Source organism: Suricata suricatta, chromosome 14 (genome assembly GCF_006229205.1).
Source record: "Suricata suricatta isolate VVHF042 chromosome 14, meerkat_22Aug2017_6uvM2_HiC, whole genome shotgun sequence".
In the NCBI taxonomy this organism is placed as follows: domain Eukaryota; kingdom Metazoa; phylum Chordata; class Mammalia; order Carnivora; family Herpestidae; genus Suricata; species Suricata suricatta.
Window position 1 is genome coordinate 81,042,387 of NC_043713.1, and position 21,512 is coordinate 81,063,898.

General features: G+C 52.7%; 1 protein-coding gene across 3 annotated transcripts in view; it reads right to left on the reverse strand.

Moving 5' to 3' along the window:
- Positions 1-21,512, reverse strand: part of CUX2 (cut like homeobox 2) — a 273,824-nt gene that overhangs the window by 23,530 nt on the left and 228,782 nt on the right. For all 3 annotated transcript variants that reach the window (XM_029922230.1, XM_029922231.1, XM_029922229.1), the window contains 6 exons: positions 12,318-12,452; positions 9,240-9,363; positions 7,385-7,461; positions 6,436-6,502; positions 4,830-4,878; positions 1,303-1,407 (listed from right to left, as the gene is read on the reverse strand). In XM_029922230.1, coding sequence (XP_029778090.1) covers positions 1,303-1,407; positions 4,830-4,878; positions 6,436-6,502; positions 7,385-7,461; positions 9,240-9,363; positions 12,318-12,452 — 557 coding nt within the window. The remainder of the gene's footprint in view (positions 1-1,302; positions 1,408-4,829; positions 4,879-6,435; positions 6,503-7,384; positions 7,462-9,239; positions 9,364-12,317; positions 12,453-21,512) is intronic.

A 21,512-nucleotide genomic window follows, 5' to 3' on the forward strand; every position in this document is an offset into this window, starting at 1 on the left:
GCAGAGACTATGAGCCAAGCACTATTTTAGGGACTTTACATGTAATTCACTCAGTAGCTCGGTAAGGCAGGCCTCACTTGTACAGATGACAAAACCAGGCACAGCTAGATGAAGGATACGGTTAGGTGCCCAAAGGCCACCAGCAGACATACACATTCATAGTGACACATGTTCATGGAGACACATTCCAATCTTTAGACAGAAAGACAGACACAGGCACACTGGTCTAGGTACCAGGGAGTCGGGTAAAGTGAAAATCATGCTGGCCGCTTCAGGTTCATGGGTGGAGATTGCAAATCACCCGGAGCAGACCCCGTTATAACAGAAGGAACTGGGAATCTAGTCCCTTGGTATGCAGAGATCTGGAAAGACAGTGGGCCAGCTTACAGAAGAAACCCAAGGCTTTCTGGGAGAAGACTGATGGGGATTCTTTCTTTCTTTTTTTTTTTTTTAAATGCAGGCTACACGCCCAACGTTGGGCTTGAACTAACGACCCTGAGGTCAAGAAGTGGCATGCTCTACTGACTGAGCCAGACAGGTGCCTTGAAATGGAGACCTTAACACAGGACAGAAGGGTCGGCTGGGTTGGCTGTGACTGATATGTCTCTGACCCCAGGACCCCAGAGGGGCACCGACCAGGCAGAAAGAGAAAGACGCACTGATGAAGCAGGCTGAACACAGGAACCTCAGCGTTGATGACTAAAGACTGGTTCTCTGTAGCACGTGGCTGACTGGGAAGCCCTACTGGAATCACGCTGGCACATTCTGGGAACCAAGGGCTGATAGGAGTGTCCATCTCAGATCTTGGTCAAGTGGTCCCACTGTGATCTGGTCTGGTAGGAACTGGGAACCAGTAGTCAATAGTGACACCTGGTGGCAACCGCCAGACCACACAGTCGCTCTATAGCTCCAGCTATCCCGCCCCCCGCCATTCTTGCCAGGCACCTGGCGATGGAAATGGTTCTCTTTGGCCTAAGTTACTGGTATTCTTGGACAATTTGGAGTAAAGAATTGCTTCCAAAGGAAGACGCGGGACTTCCTATTAATCACATATGGAAACTTGTGCTTAAAAAGAGCTGTGACTGTATTTTGACCGTCAGCTGGTGAAGCAAGTCATAGTAATTACAGTAAACCATGCATCGACCTTGGCAATTAAGATGATATGCCCACTGTATCCACGTACATTCATGTGCACGATTTCACACAGATGCACATGACTGACCCACGAGATGCCATCCACACATTCATACTCACCAACATGGCTTTTCCCAACCTTTCCCTCTGATCCCCCACCATCCTTACCCCACTGGGTCCCTGGGGGGAGCAGCAGGCCAGGCGGATAGAGCTGTTGACTGAGGCGAGTTGTTCTCGAAGACTTTCTACCTCCCGCTGGGCAGCCTCAGCTCGCTGGGGAGGAGAGTGGGGCAACTGCGGTTAAGAGGGGCATAGGGCCGTGCTGGATCCCTCTCTGGGCCTCTGCCGTCACTCCCGATAACTCAGGCAGGGCTGGCATTTGTCTCCAGCTCCCATGCTACCTAGTGGGGAATGGGGCCTGGAGGGGGCAGGTGTCTGCAGAGGTGGCTTCCCAGCCCATGAGCTGCGGCAGGACCCTGGACAAGTCACTTCCCCTCCTGGGTCTCAGTTTTCCTCTTTTGAAATGGGGGTAATGAAATATATCTACTGCAGAGATGTTTTGAAATACATCTAAATCAGAATGCCAGTTTACTGAACTGAGTCTATGGTAGATCTTAACTCCTCAAAAATTTATAAGAAAAAAGCCTGGAAGGAAGTCTCCAAATGTTAACAATGTAGGGTTGTGGTTTTAGAGAGAAATCTTTACTTTGTCATTCCTTAGTCGTATGACCTTGGGCAAGAGACTTCATCCGCCCAGCCTCAGTTTCCCTATTTGTAAAATGGGGGTGATAGAAGTAACTACCTTCTAGGGTTGTTTTGCAAAGTAAGGGATCTGGTAAAATACAGCTCATTACGTATCTCAGCCAGGTGCTTGACACATATAAATGTGTCAATAAGTGGTTAACTTTGTTAAAATTAAAGCTGTGACTGTATTTTTTTCCCTCAGCTGGTGGGGCAGGTTATACTGATTATGGCTGACTTAAACGCTGACCTTGGCAATCAAGACACTATGCCTACTATATGCACATGGAGACCCACACACATCCGAGTTCACATTTTATTTAACTGATCTGTTCATTGACTTAATGATATCCTGTCTTGTTCCAGAAATGGTTCAAGTCAGTTTTGTTTTGGCAAAGGTTTTGGGCGTGTGGGGCTGTAGAGAAATACTTTTATGTTTCTGCACAGTTTGGGCTTTCCAAGCAAATCTGACTGAAATTTAGGATGCGGCAAAAGGACAAGCTTGGAAGTCAGTTCATGACTGGCTGGCCATGGAGAGGTGCAGAGTGACTTACCCCTCTGAAGACATGTGTTTACGTTTCAGTGGGGGGTGAGGGTCATCTGTGTCATGGTCACATCCCCGGGTTGTGAAGCTGGGTTTACAGTTACCAGAAATCTGCTAGTCTTGTCTTCCCCTGGAGAGAAGTATTTGCATTCCACATGCAAAACACCCAGGATCCTCTCCCCGCTGTGCAGTGTGACTCTTGGGAGATAGTTTTCTCCCTCTCTCAGAAAGTCCCTCTCCTACATGATGACCCAGGGTCACATGTCGGGGTCCCTGGCCCACAGCACAAACTCGGGGGCATGCGGGATGATAACTGATTCTTGTCACCTCAGGGGGAAGACCTGGGGCAAACCGGCAAGGTTATTACTAAGTCAGGAGTGATATTGATCTGCTCTGCTCCAGAAGCTTCTTGTTCACATTCTGGATAATATTAATACAGATTACAAAAACACCGTTTCCTATTCAAACTACGGTAAGAGCTTTGTTCTCAGCTGCTTAATGGGCAAAGATCCGGAGATTTGATGACACACAGTACTGGCACGGCTGTAAGGAGCAGGCTCTCTTTGGACTTGCTACAGGGAGTGTAAATTGGTACAACCTCATGGGAGGGGGGACAGTTTGGCCACACCTGTCAAAGAAGAAACGCACAGGTCCTCAGCCCCGTGATTCCCCGTCTAAGAATTTCCCCTAAGTATTGGCTCACGCACATGGGATAAGGTATGTGTGCAAGGGTGTTCTCTGTGGTGTTGATGATGATGGTTAAAGCCTGGAAATACATCGTCATCAGCAGGGGACCGGTTGACCATGGGTGGGCAGGCCACAGCCTGATGCCCGTTTTGTAGATTAAGTCTTTCCAGCACGCAGCCGCACCCCTTCGCCTGCATACTGTCTATGCTTCCACACACAGCGAAGTTGAGTAACTGTGACAGACACCTGAAACCTGAACATATCTACTCTCTGACCCTTTACAGGAAGCCTGCCACCGCCGGGTTGAAGAAGTGCAATGCTATGCGGCGGTAAAATGGACGGACTACTTTCATCCAGATGTGGAATGACTTCTCAGAAGGGTGGGTAAAGAATATTAATAGTTTTGTTTAAAAAAGGGGTAAAAATAGATATATTCACGGGGTTGTGAATGATCTCTAGAAGACCTTAGAAACAGGTAAGGGAAGGGAGGCTGCCTGGCGGAGGGGAACTGGGAAGCCAACTCAGGGAGGGAGAAAAGAGTTTCCCAACTATGAACCTTTTTGAGTTCTGAACTACGTAACAGTATTGGCTATTCAAAAACCTCACCCTGTAAATGCTACTCTCTTCCAAGTGTCCTCTACGGCTGGCAGCGGGGCTGCCCTTATGCCTGCAAGGCCATCCTCTGGGGCTTTGCTCCTGCTGTGCCTTCTGCCTGGAATGCCCTTCCCCCAGAGAACGGCTCCTGGGCTTGAGAACCCAGCTGCAAAGCGTGCTTCTCTGGACAAGTGACCGCTTGCTCTGTCATCCTGCTGGCCCCTCTTAGCCATGTCCCTGGCTGCTGGCACTGCAGGGACCCAGGGGTGGGTAGAGAAGTGGCGGGCCCTTGAGACACCAGAAAAGACCCCATGGCCACCCCTCACCTCCTTTTAGAGTCTTGCCAGCTTTGCCTACCAGATGGCAACACGTCTGAGGCCAGAAGGCAGAGTGCAGGACCCTTTTTACCTAAGTGAAAACGGGGACTCGCAGAGGCTAAAGGGCTTTTAAGGATCCGGGGTGGGACTAGAAGATGGGGGCCCCAAGGAAGTTTGGGGTCCACCCAGTGCCCAGCTGGTGAGGCTGGGGTCAAGTGAAGGGCTGGAGGAGACCCCTGGTGGGGAGGGAGGGAAGAAGCCGCGGGGGCATAGGGTTTGTCACCACCCAGACTCCATGGAACACAGTTCCTCGCTCCGTCTGGTTGGGACAGACCCACCTCCCAGCGTGGTCTGTGGGTGGGGCTCAAGAGTCCGTGCTCTGCCACCTTCCTCTTGCTGTCTGGAGACACCTGCAAAGTGTCACCTGCACCGCAGCCCTCAGGGAAGGACACCCACGGTTGTCTGTAGGCGGCCTCCTGGCCTTCACCCAGGCTGTTCCCTGGCCTGGAATGCCGTCCATCCATCTACATTTTCAATTTATCCGTCAGGTCTCAGCAACATGGCCCTTCCTCCAGGACGTCTTTCCTGACCTCTGAGTCTGGGTCAGGTGCCCCTTCCCTGACTGTTGCTGCCTGAGCCACCCTACTTCTGAGTGCTCTGTCGGCATCCCTTCCTCCTTCCCCCGGGAGCTCAGGGTCCCAGACATAGCCCAGCCCTCGTACTCAGCATGGCACACGGTTCGATAAATATTGACTGGGTTTAGTCCCTGCCCCCCGCGCCTGCGACCCCCACCCTGGCACACGTCTTCTCACCTGATTAGCTTTCTCCAAGTTGGTCATGATCAGGCCGACTTCGTCTGCCCTGAGACAGAAAGATAAGACCCTGAGAAGGGCTCTGGCAGCCACCAGCCCCCTGCCTGTCTCGATAGCCCCGGCCCCTGCCTGAGCCTGAAGGTCCCACAATGGGAGGCTGAGGAGGCTGCCCGCTACCCTTGCTACTGGAGAGAAGCCAGGCTGAGAGGAAGGGAGCTTGGGCTGTGGGGAAACGGGAACCGGGCCTCAGCCCTGCACCCCTTCCAGGCGGCCTGGCCACCCACCTCCCCCAGGAGTCCGCTCTCCTAAGCTGCCCACAGAGCTCCACCTCCCAGTTTTCGCCTCTGGGGTGCCTTCCACCCAGGATACCCTTCCTTATGAGAACACAACCCTGAGCTTTAAAGCCCAGCTCTGGGGCGCCTGGGGCGCTCAGCCAGTTAAGCGTCTGACTTCGGCTCAGATCATGATCTCAACAGTTCGTGAGTTCGAGCCCTGTATCGGACTCACTGCTGTCAGCACAAAGCCCACTGCGGATCCTCTGTGTCCCTCTTTCTTTGCCCCTCCCCTGTTCGCGTACTCTCTCTCAAAAATAAAATAAAACGTTAAAAAAAAAATCTTAAAACCTAGCTCTAAAGTGTCTTCCTATAAGGCCTCCCTCAACTCCCCCCCAGAGTGGTCACTAGTTTATTTTGCTGACCCCCAATCCCCAGATTGCCGGTGCTGAGGGGGCCAGGGCAGGCCTTATCCACCATGGTTGCCTCCGTGCTGAGTGTGGGGTGGGGACACAGGAGGCCTGGGGGAGTGTTTAGGGACTATAAGCACACACGTGCTTCAGGCAGGGTCAAGGCCTTCTTTTGTGCAAGCCGTGGCCCCTGCCCCGGGCGCTTGACCTGGCACTGCATTCTTCACGCGGTCACCTCCTCCTCAGTTTTAGGTTGCATTCTGAAGGTCATCTCCTCAGGGAAGTCCTCTGTGACTACCCTGGGAAATAGGACCTGCCCTCTCTGCCCTTCTCAGTGTTCACCTGGCGCCCAGATCAGGGCTGAGCGTGCAGGTAAGTGCTCAACGGGATCTGTGAAGGAGCCGGTTTATCACTGTATATCATCAGTTACCATCTGTCTCTTCTCTTCAGCTGGGGTCAGGGCCATGTTCTAATGTTTCTTCCAGGGACCCAACACAGCACTGGGTAGACAGTAGGTGGTAAATAAGTGTTTGTGGAATAAGTAATATCTTACAGCCACGTTGAGTCCAGAGTAATTTAAGTGAATGCCACTCAGCCCCCGAGGGTTGGCCCACGGAGCTGTGGTGGAGACAGTCCTGGGAGGCTGGGCTGAGGGGGAGGCCCCTGCCCAAGCAGACCCTGCTCAGCCATGACCCAGAATGTCATGTATACTCTGGTGCAGGAAAGGCACAGCAAAGCCCTGGTGAACAGCTGTGTGCCTGTGGGGGTGGGGAGCACAGGGTGCTTAAAGGTATAGGTGCTTCAGGCAGTGAGTCAGAGGGAGAAGAGTCAGAAAGAGAAGGCATATTTGAGAGGGTCAGAGGGAGGAGGCATGTCTGGGAGGGTCAGAGGGAGGAGGCATGCCTCAGCAGGGTGTTCACTTACTTGGATGCTGCCTCCTCATCATATTTCCGCCGCAGTTCCAGCAGCTCTGTCTGTGTGGCCTTTAGCGCTGGGAGAAAGCAGAGAGCCAGGGTGAAGCACCCCTGCTTTCCCCAGGCCCCCACTCCTGCTGCAGGGCCCAGAAAGCAGAAGGAGGTTCAAGGCAGGGAAGGAAGGAAGGCCTTTCTTTTGAACGTCTTGAGAAGCAGTGAAGGTAGAGCCTCCTGCCCCTGGAGAGGGTTCAAGCTGGCCGGAGGGAGAGGAGACGACCCTCTAGGAGTCTATGAAGCTCAGGGGACCTAGGCGATGGTAGGGGTCTGTCTGTCCCATGGCCTTGGGTATGAGCTGCCCAACACACTTAGGTCATTCCAGGACCTGATGGGGGGGCATCCATCCCTGAGCTCACCCACCCTGAGGTCTGGACCTGGCAGGTGAGGGGGACAGGGAAGAGCAGTGAAGTCAACAGACAGGTGTATATTGTAATAAATGAGAGATTTCTCATAAAATTCCAGATTTCTTTTCTCCAAAAAAACTGGAGGCTTGGTGACAATGGCCCATTTGGCAGTGACTGCCTGGTGCTTAGCAGTGGCCACAAGAGATAAGAGTCAAGACCCAGGTCCTCCAGTTTGCCCCAGACCCCACCCTTTCTTACCGCCTTCTCTGATCTGGCAGCTTACTTGTGTGTCTGGCCCCTGCAGGCACTGCGTTTGCCACCCCTGACTGAATTCTATTTCCCAAACCCTCTCTCCACAGCTGTATGGCCTCTGGGAACTGGGCTCTGACCCCCACAGGGTCCACTTCCACTTCCTTCCCAAATTCCCATCTTCTTGCCTTCCTGATTCTAGAACACCCGAGCCTGTGTTCATAGCATCACGTCCCCCTCTCCTCCTCCTCCTGGGGTGATGGGGCTGGGGAGCTGCATGGGGCCAGGGAACACGTGCCGGATACGTACCTGAATGTAAGACTTTGATCTTTTCCTCTGCCTCCCCCAGTCTGGCTGCCAAAGTGATTTGTACTTCTTGAAGGCCCCTGCAGAGAGACTGGGCCTGCTCAGAATGGCTCTGCTCGTGCCTGTGTGGATGGGCCCTACCTAGGTCCCCAAGGCGGCCCTCCCGGCTTCCTACCCCCCTCACCTGCTCCCTGGAATCTGTGCCCCTGCCTTTTTGAAGGGTCCTTAAACATGACATTCAGACATCTGGCCACCTTGCTGTTTTGCTGACTGTGTGGCAGCATCTGGGTGGACCTACATCAGGAAGTGACCTTGCCTCTCTGGGCCTCAGTTTCCTCATCTGTAAAATAAGGTTCCTCGTGGGGTTTGCCTCTGTGGGTGTTGTGAAACACCTGCAGCATGACGCTGGTACCCAGTGTTCCCTCAACACCATTAGCTGCTACTCCTGTCCCCGGGGTGGTGTTTTCCCTTCTCTGGGTAGGAGTTTGGGATGGTCGTCCGGCCCAGCACAGCCTGGAGCTTCGGGGGGATGCAAGTGTCTCAGCTGGACTGGGGGACGGTGTATACGAACCCTGGGCCGTATGTTGTCGGACTCAGAGACCCTAGAGAAGGAGCCCCTTACTCTGATCCTGCACCCTGTCCCTCTCACCGAGGGTGAGCTGTGTTACGCACCGTGAAGCGCGTATCTCACTCAGACCACACCAGCCACACTCACCTCCTTGCCGGTCAAACACACCAGGCGTGTTTCTGCCTCAGGCGCTTTGCGCCGGCCGCCCCCTCTGCCTCTAACACTCCTCCCCTGTATCTCTGCACGTTTCACCCCCACCTTCTCAGGCCTTTGCTCACCTGCTCAGTGAGGCCTCCCCTCACACCCTACTTAAAACTTCAGCCTCAATCCCTTCCCCCCTTCTCTGCTTTGTTTTCCTTCACAACCCTTATCATCATGTGGCAGACCATCTACTTTATTTCTCTTGTTTACTCATGTCTTCCTCATGAGAAAGTAAACTCCAGGAGGCAGGGAGATTTGTCCATTTGTTCACTGCTGTGTCCCTAGAACAGTGCTTGGTACAGAGCAGGTGGGCCCATAAGTACATGGAATGAGCGGAAAGGAAAGGAATAAGTGAATGAAAGGATAAATATAATAACCACCATCAAACTGGCCTAGAAATGCCTCAAGAATCCAGAAACTACAATAATAGCTCAGGCACTATTACTCCCCCATCAGCTGTACGGGCAACCATTTACTGACATTTCCAAGTGAGCACTGAGCTAAGTGCCTCCATGCATTCTGGCGGCAGACCTGGAGCGGAGACCACCTGCCCACCTGATCAGGCTAAAGCGCCCAGTTATCTCCTCACACGTGAATCTCAGGGTCGTTGTGAACATATTCTGTGGATGAGGTTAACATCTACGGTCAGCTGACCTTAAGTAAAGGAGAATAATCTCAATAATGTGGGTGGGCCTCATCCAATCAGTTGCAGGTCATAAAAATAAAACCGAGGAAGAAGAAATTTTACCTCCAGACTGTTAAACTGACTCCCGCCTGACCGTTTCCAGCCTGCTGGTTAGCTCTGTGCATTCAGACTCGCCAGCCCCGACTGTGTGAACAAGTCCTTGAAATATAAGTCTTAAAACAGCCTTCTGGGTTTATTTCTCTGGGGAACCTGGCCTACTATACTGCCATTAGGCCCATTTCCGAGCTGGGAAAACTGAAGCTCAGGCAGCTGATGTGACCTGCCCAGGGCTGGCCGCTGAACCAGGCCTGCATCTCTATCTCTGTCCTGAATCCAGGCTCCCTGGGGGTCCCACCTCTGGGCCGGGTAGGGCAGCAGGGACCCGCCTGTTCCTCCCCACTCACTTTTGTTTCTCTGCCTCATTTCTCTGCAGCAAAGTTTCTGTCAGGAGGGCTTTGCCGGGAATGCCTGGGAGGCGGCTCCCCTCGGTCAGCGTGGGTCCGGCCGGAGACGTCCCCTCTCTCTGCTCTGGAGGGAGGAAAAGAGGGAGAACCTGGCAGCCAGAGCTGCCTTCCGCAGACCGGACGGACTGGCAGTGCTGGGACAAGACTCATTTCCCAAACTCGAGCGTTAGAGAGAGTGTGGCTGTGGAGGCCTGCCGTCCACGGGCAGCTGGGTTGTAGCCGTGGGGGGCACGTGTGCACGAAAGTCAAGTTCCCACGGCGCCAGCCTCAGACAGTGGGCCCAGACGCTTCCTTTGCCCTCTTGGACCTGTTCTAGCCTCCTTGGCCTTCTCACTTTTTTAAGAGTCATGGTCAAGTGTACATAACATGAAATTTACCTTTTGAAGTATACAATTCCATGACATTTAGTACATTCACAGTATTGTGCAACCGTTAGCACTAATTCCAGAACACCGTCACCACCCGGAAAGGAAACCTGTCCCCATTAAGTCACTCCTTCTCCCCCTTCCCAGCCCTTGGCAACCACTGATCTGCTTCTGTCTCCGGGGATTTGCATATTCTGGACATTTCATATCACTGGAATCACACCTAATCTATGCCCTGTTGCGTCTGGCTTCTTTCACTTAGCAAACTGTTTTTGAGTTCATCTAGGTTGTAGCCTGTCTCATACCATCATTTGTTTTCATGGTTAAACACTATCCCATTCTATGGCTGGGCCATATTTTGTTTTCCCATTCATCTGCTGATAGACATTTGGGTTGTTTTCACCTCTGGCCATTGTGAGCAGTGCTGCTGCGAATGCCTACCTACACGTTTCTGTGGTTTGAGTGCCTGCTTTCAGGTCTTTGGAGTATCTGCACCTCGGAGCAAAACGGCTGGGCCACGGGGTAACTCTAAGTTTAACCTCCCCTCCCCACAGGTGACGGCACACCCTCAGACGCTCAGTCACAACTGACCTCACTGGCAGGCGTCCCCGGGCAGGGCCCACATCAGGTCTACCTTTGCAAGCCCACGGTGGGTCCTTTAGGGGATCAGTGTGTGCCTCTGGCCCTGAATTTGTCATGGGGAGAAAGGCTGCTAGGGCTGGCCATCGAGCGTGAATTTCTCAAGAATTCCAAACTCTGGGCTCCTGCCCTTGGGCCTGACTGAGTCAGTTAAGTTCAGTCCTGGTTGTTAAGCTCCTACTGTGAGCCTGCCACAGCAGGGTGAGTGCAGGGCTGGGCAGTGTGCCGAGTGAGGGCCTGACGGAGTGGTCAGGGCCTGGCTCATTCTTACACATGTGCACGCACACTGGGAATGTTCCAGGGGCTGAGGCCACAGAAATGAACAAACAAACAAGGTGTGACCCTCATGATGCAGAGTAAGGCATGCCCTCAAGGAGAGACACAGCCCAGGGCCAAGATCAAGAGCCCTTGGTCTGAATCCCTGTTTGGCCACCTGTGGCCTCTCAGATTCAGATACTCCATTTGTAACAGGGGGCCCGTGGTACCTCAGAAGGTTGATACAAGATGACAGTGGGATACTGTGTGAAAGGCACATGGCACAGAGCAAATGCTCTGAAGAGGCTGTTCCTACAACTACTATTATTCTGATAGAAGGCAGTTCAAACCCTAGAGGGACCTCATATGAGCTGGCTTGTCAGGGAGGCTGGAAGGGCATTCTGGGTAAAGGAACAGAGCTGGCCAAAGTGCTGTATTTTAGTCACCATAAATCTTCCCCAGAAGACTCTGCTCAGGACTAGGCATACAGTAGGTGCCTACTAGGCATTAGGCAGACAGGAGAGGCTATGAAATTGGGGGTGTGCCTGAGCAGTCAAATTCTGATTTGGCATGCCTCGGGCCATTATCTTTTCCACAACTCTAGGAGGTAGACCAGGGTTTTGTAAGGACAGCTCTTGGGCCAAATCTGGCCCACCACCTGTTTTGTCTATAAAGTTTTATTGGAACACAGCCACACCCACCCATTTACATATGTTTTATGGCCTTTTTTTTTTTTTTACAGAGTTGAGTAGTTGTGACAGAAAGCCTACAAAGCCTGAAATATTTACTCCCTGGCCCTTTATGAAAAAAAGAAGGTAATCTTGCTGAACTTCGAGGTGAATCCTCCTCATTTAGTCCTTAGATAAGTATCCCTACAACTGACTCTTCTCTTCTCTGCTTTATTTCCACACCCACCCAAATCTTTCTCACTGCGTGAAATACTATAGGTATTTAACATTTACTGGTTGACAATCAGTCTCTCCCTCTATAAGGTCAGCACCACGAGGGCAGGGATTTTTGTCTATTTTGCTCCTGGCTCTGGCCCCAGTGCCTACGACAGTGCTGGGCTTGAAGCTCCATGAACACCCAGGATTCAGACGGCTACCAAGAGTTTTCATGTGCACATTTGCTCCTCCTTCTACCTCACCTGCCAGAGGTAACCACCATGATGAATTTTGTTCATCATTCTCTTGATTATAAGCATTTTTATCATAATATATGTATACCTAAACTATATTTTTAGTTTCCTAGTTTCTTGACTTGTCTTATTTGGTGCTGAGACAGTGCTGTGTTCACAATCTGTTTCCCTCTATTCCTGGGCACAGACTACATTTCCCAGACTCCTTTGCAACTGGGTGTGGCCAGATGAATGAGTTTTGGCCAATGGCATGGGCTGTGGAAGTGATCGGTGCCACTTCTGGGCCTGGACCCATAAACATCCACATTCTCTGGCTGTTGGCAAGTTGTCAGCAGTCACTTGTGACTCTGGATGTCACATGTTGAAGATGGTAGGACCACCACAGCTTGGTTGCCTGAGTGACCTGCAACTTCCCACCCTTCAAATATATATTATTAAAGGCTCTGGGACTTGGGGTTGGTTTGCTTCTGCAGTGATGTACCATAACCCATTCTACATCTAAAATGATAAAGTCGAGTTCCTTGCCCCCCTACCCCTACAGGTAGGGGTGCCAAGATTGGCTGCCAAAAATCCACAGCCTGTTTGTTTAGTATGGACATCCTGTGAAGGCCTTATCAGTACCTTTGGGGCCAAGGAGCTCGGGGTGCCTCTTCCACGAAGTGTGGAGGTCTCGCCGCGGCTGCCCGCTGGGGTCGAAGCTGGGGGGCTGCAGTCTGTCGTCTAGGCTGCGCGCCGCCTCAAACACAGGCACAGGGTCTGCACACACAGAGACAGGAGCATAGGAGTTGGGGGGGGGCCCTGAGGGCTGCCCAGGCTAAGCCCACAGGGCCTGGTGGGTCCCTCCCCAGGGTGTTGGGGTGGAGGGGACCATTCATAAGAGCCTTTTGGAGCCGCTCTGCTGGCTTAGGAGACCAGTGTAGAACTTCTGCTTTATGAGGGAGCCGTCTACTTCAGGCGCCTGCTCAGGGCAGCGCGTGCCATCCCCACGGGCCTGCGTGTCCTGCCCACCTGGACTACCACTAGCCATACTGTCACACTACTGCGTTTTCTGGATTCTGTGGTGCCATTTGTGGTGGCCATGAGACTGTCTTGTGTGCCTCCAACCACAGGAGGTCACTAAACAGGGAACTCGCTCTGAAATCCACCTTGCGGCTGGTCTTCCCAGACAAGGCCTGCAGGCAGCCAGGATGGGGCCGACGCCTGAGGGACACGGGACAGCTCTGAGGGGACACCCCCAAGGCCTGTCACCACTGTCCAGACTGCCCAGGAGATACTGTGTAGACTCTTCCACTCAGTCCCCTGCCTCTCCTTCCTCTGACACTTCCCCCAGCTCCCTCCCTATTCTTCTTCCCCTGTGTTTCCACAATGCTACCTACCTACCTACCTATCTGCCTGCCTGCCTACCTACCACCTATCTAATCCTCGGAGCACTTCTCAGGGCGCCCGGACCAACACACTACCATTTGTTACCTGCGTGGTTGATTAAATAATGGCTTTTCTGGGGATGCAATACACCCCCGGATGTAAGATGCCTCCCAATTTCTCAGTAGTTAAAAGATGAGGAATGTGTAGGTCCCTCTGCCTGGAACGGTTTCCCTTCCCCCCCATCTAGCAAGCGCTTCTGCCCTCAGCTCTAGCCTCCAGCACTTCTCCCGCGTGCCTCTCCCCCACCCCCACCCTGGGCAGGCCCTACGACCAACAAACGCCTGGATAATGCCAGAGGTCGGGGTGGCGTCTTCTAGGCTACAAAGCTGTTCACGGGAGTGGGTTCCCATGATGCTCCCAGCATCCCCTGGAGGCTGGCTTGGATCCAACTCATTTTCACAGATGAGGAAACCGGCTCAGAGAAGCCAGGTCACTTGCTGAAGGGCAGAGGTGAGATTCAAATCTGGGTCTCTTTCTCAGATGCCACAAAGGCTTCCTGTCCCAGAGATGTGGACATTTCCACCCCGAAGCCCAGGTGGGTGTTCATGGGGGCCCAGGGAAGCCACGGCCTCCTTGCTCCTGACCAAGGGGCCTGGGTCTGGTCCACAGTCCTTTCAGGCACAGTCTCCTGCCATCACCCGCTGGGCCACTGTTCTCGGCTGGGGGGCAGAGGGATTAAGAGCAGGGATCCAGGGTCCTGGTCTAATCTGTACTTGCTTTTTAGGAGTGCTGTGTGACTCTGGCAAGCAAGTCTACCGCTCTGGGTCTCACCATAAAAGTTCCGACCTCATAGGGCTGGGATGAGGATCTATGAGCATAAAGGGCTCAATACAGCGACTGGCATTTGGTCATCTTGGAACAAACAGAAGCCCTGGCTATTCCTGTCTTCCTGAGCTCAGTCACACTGGCTTTCCCTTAGTCCCTCAAATGTACCCTCCTACTGTGGGGTCTCTGCACAAGAAAGAGCCACTGCCAGGAACACCTTGTTCTCCCTTTTAACCTAGTTCAGCTAGATAATGCTTAATGATCTTTCATATTGCGACTCAAATGCCACTTCTCCCAGGAAGCCTGCCTTGACCAGTCATTCTTCCGATAAGAGCTCTCTCAACTGCCTGCACCTTTCCTCACAGCACTCATTGCAGTTACAATTTTCATTGATTAGCAAGTGCACCTAATTACCGCTGGACTGCAAACTCCACAAGGCAGGCCTGGGACTGCATCTGTTTTTGCTCCCCTCTGGACGCCTTGCAGGCGAACGAAGACTGCCACGCAATCTGACCCAATAAACATCTGCTGATGGAAGAAACGGGGCAGTGCCTATACATAGGAGCCTTCAGGTCTGGCTGGAACAAGGTCGCCTCTGCGTTTTATCCCTCCCGCTCGCCCCCCCCCCCCACTCGTTTGTTTAGATGGCGGGAGGCTCTGACAATGGGCGTTTGTGCCGAGGTAAGCAGGTGCGCGAATGCTGCCGTCTTTCCTCTGTCAGCACCCCCCCACGCCCCGTCATTAGGCAGGGCCTGCTCAGCGGGGTATGCCATTATGTCTCCCCGGGCTGATGTAATTATACATTGACATAATTAACCCAGCAAGCGCATTAGGCAGGCCAGCTAAAAATTCATCTATAATTATTTGTTGTGTGCATGCTAATGAGTCCATCTGCACTGCCTTTGTACAACACGGACAAATTAATTTACAAGTCTGGATTTTTTAATAAGTTCAAGGAAACGCTTCCTATTGTGTCCTGGTTTTTCAGAAAGGAAGAGGAAGGCGACGGGCACTTGCCGAGGTCAGGGAAGTCAGATAAACATGGGAGGGTGCAGCTCTGAGAGGGCCATGGAGGGCTCATTCTGGTTCCAAGAAGATAGAAAAGATCCAGCTCACGGCTTGGGGGCCTGCTGGCCACGAGCCCGCCCAAGCCAAACAATTACACTTGGGTGATGAAGGGTATCATCCACCCCGTTTCCAGGGATCAGGGACTGACACTTCATTCTGCTCGGGGGCCCTGTGGGTCACCCCTGGCTGCCTTGTGCATCCCACCCAGGGGAAGCTGACCTCAGGGGGGCCCCTGGAGGAGAGGCTGGAGGACCAGGGTTGGCTGGATCCCTGCTCAACACACGTTCAGCAGATCCTAAGGCTCTGGCTCTTCGCCTTTGTTTGCGGGCACAGGTAGAACATAGTGGTTAAGCTCACAGAATCTGAAGCCCAGCTCTGTGTCCAAATCCCAAGGAGGCTTGAGCCCTGTCTCCTCACTAATAAAGTGGGAAAAATACAATAGCTCCTAATTCCTTGGAATTACTTTTGGGAGGATTCTGGCCCCAAACTGGCCAATACCTTTGGACGGTTAGTCAACCTCTCAGAGCCTCTGAGCCTCCATTTTCTCATCTGTAAAATGGGGGTGCGTGTGTAGGGTGTGCTTGTGATGTCTGGAAGAGAGGACATAGATAGATTTGCACAGAGCTAGGTGCATAGCTGGGCTTGGTAAGTGTGACAAGGCTGCTGCTATTACCTGAGAGAGGGCAGCACGCCTGGTCTTGTGGTGACCTGGAGGCCAGCTGTCTTCACGGTAAATGCTCCGTGGAGTCCTGGGACTGGTATGGTCTCATCAGTCCCTGGGAGATCCAGAATCCAATAATCCTTTAAACTCCCCTCTGGGACCCCAAATTCCAGCATGGAAAGTCATACTGGGGAGGGACTGAAAGGGTCCAACACTCCCCACCAGTGCACAGAGGGGGGAAAGCGAGGTCCTGTGACTTCCCTGAAGCTGGCCAGCGAGTTGGTGGCAGGACTGGGACGGGCCCTTAGGCGTCCTCTTCCCTCACTTCCTTTCTGGCCCCAGTTTGGGGGAGAAAGTGGCAAGGGGTATCAGGCTGGGACCGAATCTAACAAGCACAGCACTCTGCACAAATCAGAACTCCTTCAATCCTCACCACGGCACCATGAGGATGCGCTGTTGTGTCCCCATTCTGGACAGGGAAGTTGAGGCACCGGGGGCGGGGGGGGGGCGGTCATTTCCCCAAGGCGAGGCCAGGGAAGGTAGATGCTGCTTGTCTCCATTTTTCAGACAAGAAAATAAAGGCCCGGAAAAGAGATGCCATGTGCAAAGGTCACCTAGCTCTGAAGGAGCAGAGGGGGGATTTGAGCTCAGGGTAGCAGCTAAACTGCCTTGAGGCAGCGCCTGGGAGGTTTTTACGATTAGCCAGGAGCATGAGGCTGAGGGCTCAATTTGTCTTCCTTCCTTCCTTTTTTTTTTTTTTTTTTAAAGAGAGAAAGAGGGTGCATGTGAATGGGGGAGAGGGGCGGGGGAGGGGCGAGAGAGAGCGAGAGCGAGAGCGAGAGAGAGAGAGAGAGAGAGAGAGAGAATCTTAAGCAGGCTCCACTCACATTGCAGAGCCTGGTGTGGGGCTTGAACCCACCACTCTGGGATCAAAACCTGAGCTGAAATCAAGAGTTGGACACTCAGCTGACTGAGCCAGCCAGGCACCCCAGAGGGCTCTGTTCTTGGCCTTGCTGTTGGCTTGCAGTGTGACCTCAAACAAAGCACCAGACCCCTTCGGGCTCTCTGCTCAAATTCCTATTACATATGTATCAGCACTGCAAACTGCATATCAGTCAGAGAGGGAGGGGATCCTGCCGAAGTGAGCGCTTCTGGCCCTGGGCTTATCCCTTGGAGCAGGCGTCCACAGGCAGAAAGATAATTTTAAACACCCTCACAGGTTAACTTGACACAAGAGGTACAGTGTTGTGAATTCCCGCAGACAAAGGGGGAGGGGGCCAGGCTGGGAGGCTGAGGGTCAGTTCTCTGCTGTGACATCTACAGAGCAAGTCACTTAGGCACTATGTGTCTCAGTCTCCCTGTCAGCAAAATGGGGGTAACGGGACCTACTGCAGAGGCTGTGCAGGGACTCCGGGGGTGCGCCGAGCCCCACGACAGTGCCTGGCGTCCAGCAGACCGAGTGAGTGTTGTCTTCGCACTTGAAGTGATGATGTGCGGCAGCCGTGGACACCTCTTGCACAGAGCTGGAGACACACCATGTACCGCACTTTCGATCTGCTGCGGCATCAGCTCAGAGGCCATGCTCGCCACGGGCACCACTGGGCCCGATGGGGGTTGCAGAGCTGGGCCACTCGTGCGGATGCCGGAACTGGCAGCCCTTAAATCGTGGACTGAACTGTGTCTCCCCAAACCCACGTGTGAAGCTCTAACCCGGAGGTGGCTGTGCTTGGAGGCAGGGCCTTTAAGGAGGCGATCAGGGTTAACTGGGGACAGAAGGTTGGGGCTCTAATCCCACAGGACAAAGACAGAACTCTCTCTGCATGTGCACAGAGCAAGGGCCGTGTGAAGACAGCAAAGGCGGCCATCTGCGAGCCGGAGGATAGCTCCCACCAGAAACCGGCTCGGCTCGCACCTTGATCTGACTTCCAGCCTCCAGAGCTTCGAGAAATACGTTTCTTTCGGCTAGGCCACCTGGTCCAGCGCCTGAGCAGACTAGTGCATCTTGCTTTGGGGCTGCCTGTCAGCCTGGCTGGGACTTTCTCTGAGGTTCCTCCCGCCAGGCTTCCTTCCTTTCTGCCCCTCCAGTGAGGTTCAGATCAGCACTGCCACCTAAAGGCTCTCCCTGCCTGCTCCTCGTCTTCATCCTTCACAGGTGTCTCCCCCAATTACCTCTTACATATCTAATGCCATCTGAGCATCAGTCTGCTTCCACAGGACCCAAATCAATATGTGAGTACTCTTTCTCCTCTTGGACCCTCAGCTTTCCCATCTGTAAAATGGGGGCAGCCATAGCGCCTCCCCTGTGGAGCTGCTGCTAGAATCTGCAGTTTGTGGATGTGAAACGAAGCCCATAGTATGGTGCTGGCATTGTCCAGTGATGAGTATGGAGTGGGCAGAGCTCGCGGTGATGGGCGGCGGGGGGAATACAAGTCCGTGCACAGGCTTCACTCGGCACGAGTGTGTTGAGCAGCTGCGGGGCGCACGGTGATGCCCTGTCTGTGTATAGCTGCTATTCTGGTCCGAGGATATGGATGGGGCTTTGTCCCGAGGACAGTGGGAATATTCTGCCCTTTTCCAAGGCTCATCCAAGCTGCTGGGTGAAAGGCCAGCTGTAGAGGGAGCCAGAGGGGAGGCGACTGTGCGGTCCGAGCTGTGTGATCGGGGAGTGGGTAGAGGCAGGGCGAGTGCGCAGATTCCAGAGGCAGACTGGAAGATCTGATAGTTCTTCTCATCAAGGTACTAGGTTAAATAGTGTTTCCCCAAATTCATGGCCATCCAGAACTCTGGAACTTGACCTTATTTAAATAAGATCAAGAGTCGCATGCTCAGGGCGACTAGGTGGCTCAGTCAGTTGAACGTCTGACTTTGGTTCTGGTCATGACCTCACGGTTCATGAGTTTGAGCCCCGCGTCTGGCTCCATGCTGACAGCTCGGAGCCTGGAGCCTGCTTCAGATTCTGTGTCTCCCTCTCTCTCTGACCCTCCCCGTCTCACACTCTGTCTCTCAAAAATAAATAAACATTAAAAAAAAAAAGAGCCACATGCTCTACCAATTGAGGCAGCCAGGCGCCCCCTGAACTTGAGTCTTTGCAGAAGAACTCAAGTTAAGATGAGGTCAGCTGGATTAGGGTTGTCTGATTCAGTAACTGGTATCCTCGTGAGAAGAGACAACAGGGAGAGACACACAGAGAAGACGGAGGCAGGGACTGAAGTGATGCGTCTCCACGCCCAGGATGGCCTGCCACCACCGGAAGTAGGAGAGACGACTCGATGGGTTCTTCCTTGGAGTCTCCAGAAGGAACCGACCCTGCCGACACTTTGGTTTTGGATTTCCAGCCTCCAGAACTGAGAGAGCATATGTGCACACTTTAATCTCCCTGGTTTGTGGTAATCTGGCATGGCAGCCCCAGAAAACCAATCCGTCATGCTCTGGAGGACAGACGTCCCCAGTGTGCTGACAGAGCTGTGCTCTCTCCACCCATTCCAGGCCTTTCTCCCAGCTTCTGGTGTGGCTCGTGGTTCCGTGGCTTTGGCTCTGTCATCACGTGGCCTTCTCCTCTATGTCTCTTTCTCTCCTCTTCTAAGGGCACCAGCACACTGGACTAGAGGCCACCTAATGACCTCTTCTTAACTTCATTATATCTGCAAAGACCCTGTTTCTAAATGAGGTCACATTCCCGGTTACCAGAGGTTAAGACCTCCACATGCCTTTTTGGGGCACACAAATTCAACCCATAATACATGGTAACTAACTGGATACCAACTGTGAGAGAGGCAGGACCTAGGGGCTGTCGAGACTCCCCATCCCTGGTTGGGGAGGAAGGAAGGAAGGACAGGAAGGAAGTCCTCACTCAAGTCTAACATGCTTTGCTCCTGCTGCACCCCTTCACCTGGCATCCAGGGAACATGCCTGCTGTGTAGGAAAGCAGCTCCTGGGCGCTCACTCCCCAACCATGGAGGCCTCAGGCTACAGGTTCAGGAGGATCTGTGTCTGAAAAGCACGCAGCAACCATGGTCTCCTACTTCCCTGCGCATTTTCTCCCCATTATTTGCTCCCCGCTGGTGCATAGTGGGAATTCTTAGATTTTACAGTGTGTGGGAAACCCATTTCTTCCCACCGCCCCCATCTGGGAGAAATCACAGAGCCCTTAGCTCCACTGCTGGGGGTTGAGTTAGGGAGGAAGGAAGTGACTAGCATCCAGACGACTAGAAGACTTGCCAAATTACACATAGGTAAGATGCTCGGCCGGGGTGGCGGGCAAATCCAAGAGTTTCCCGCTTACTTTATCCAACAGCATGATTCGATCCATCAGCTAAATGTCACTGGCTGCTCTTACAAACACAAATTGAAAGAGAGAAGTGACAACAGATCTTTACAATGTTTGGGAGAGGTTCCTCAGAGAGCCTGATAGTCGTGGGGAACAGGGGGCAGCTTGCTTTCAATTCCTCAGTCTTCCCTTTCCCCATGGGGCCCTGCTCTGGCTATTCACATAGTAGGTGCTCAGTAAACGTGGGCTGTTTTCAGCTTCTAAGTTTGTGGTCATTTGTTGTAGCAGCAACAGGAAATGAATGTAGTCTCTAATGCAGCCATTTATTCATAACTACATTTTTTGAAAGATTATTTATTTTGAGAGAGACAGAGCACACGAGTGGGGGAGGGGCAGAGAGAGGGAGGAGAGAGAGAGAGAGAGGCTCCACACTGCCAGAGCAGAAACATAAGGTTATGACTTGAACTGAAGTCAGGAGCTGGATGCTTAACCGACTGAGCCACCCAGGCGCCCCTCACAGTACATTTTTACTGAGCACCTACTATGTGCCAGACATTATTACTTCGCCTGCCAAATATTTTCTGAGCATATGCTGTCTGCCAGGGAAGTTTCTGAGCCCCAGAAACAGAGCAGTGAATAAGACAGAATTTCTGCCTTCCTGGGGTTGACATTCTAGAGAGGAGAGATGGACAAAGAGCAAATAAACCAATGGCAGTAAGGGGGTAGAGAAGAAAAACAAGGCAGGGTCAGGGCAGAGAGTGGCCTGACATGTGTGGTGGGGGGACGGTGCTAAGAACTGGCAGGCTGGTCAGGAAAGACAGAACCTTGAAGGAAATGAGGAAGCACCAGGAGATACAGGCCCCATTAGACTGAGAGAGGGTAGCAGACCCCTCTGAGCAGCTGTCTCCTGCCCCACTCACTTTCCCAGAAACACAACTTAGCTCCATCTTCATAACAACTGACCCATTTTACAGATGATGATGTGGGGCTGAGAGAGGCCGGCAATGTCTGGGGACTTTTGGTGCCAGCTTCACCCCCCTCCCTGCAGGCTGGTCTGCATGCTGCTGCCGAGGGCAGCAAATACTAGTTTCTGGTCTTCGTTCCCAAAATTCCAGCACCATCAATTCTAGCACAGGTGGGGCACCGATGTCTGGGAAGCGAGGAGATGGGGTAGATAAGACCCCTGTCTGTATCTTTAGCCAGAAGCTCCAGGGAACTGATATTTCTTCACCCCTCGACTCACATATGCCAGGCACTTTGCATATATTTACATCTCATTTAATCATCAAAACAATCACATGCAGGATGCTTATATCCCCATTTTCCAGATGGAAAAACTGAGGTCTAGTAAGGTCACCAAGCTAGAAAAAGGCAGAGCTGAATTTGAACCCAGGGCAGCCCCAATGCCAGACACTGGCATACTCATGTCACAACTGCTGCATCCGCCTGCGCCTAAAAGATTACCAACCTGACATTCGTCCTTATGTGACTCAGCATTTTTAATGTTTTTGTTAAATTTTTTTTTTATTTTTGAGAGAGAGAGAGAGAAACAGTGTGTGAGAGGAGGAGAAGCAGAGAGACAGGGAGACAGAATCCGAAGCAGGCTCCAGGCCCTGAGCTGTCAGCACAG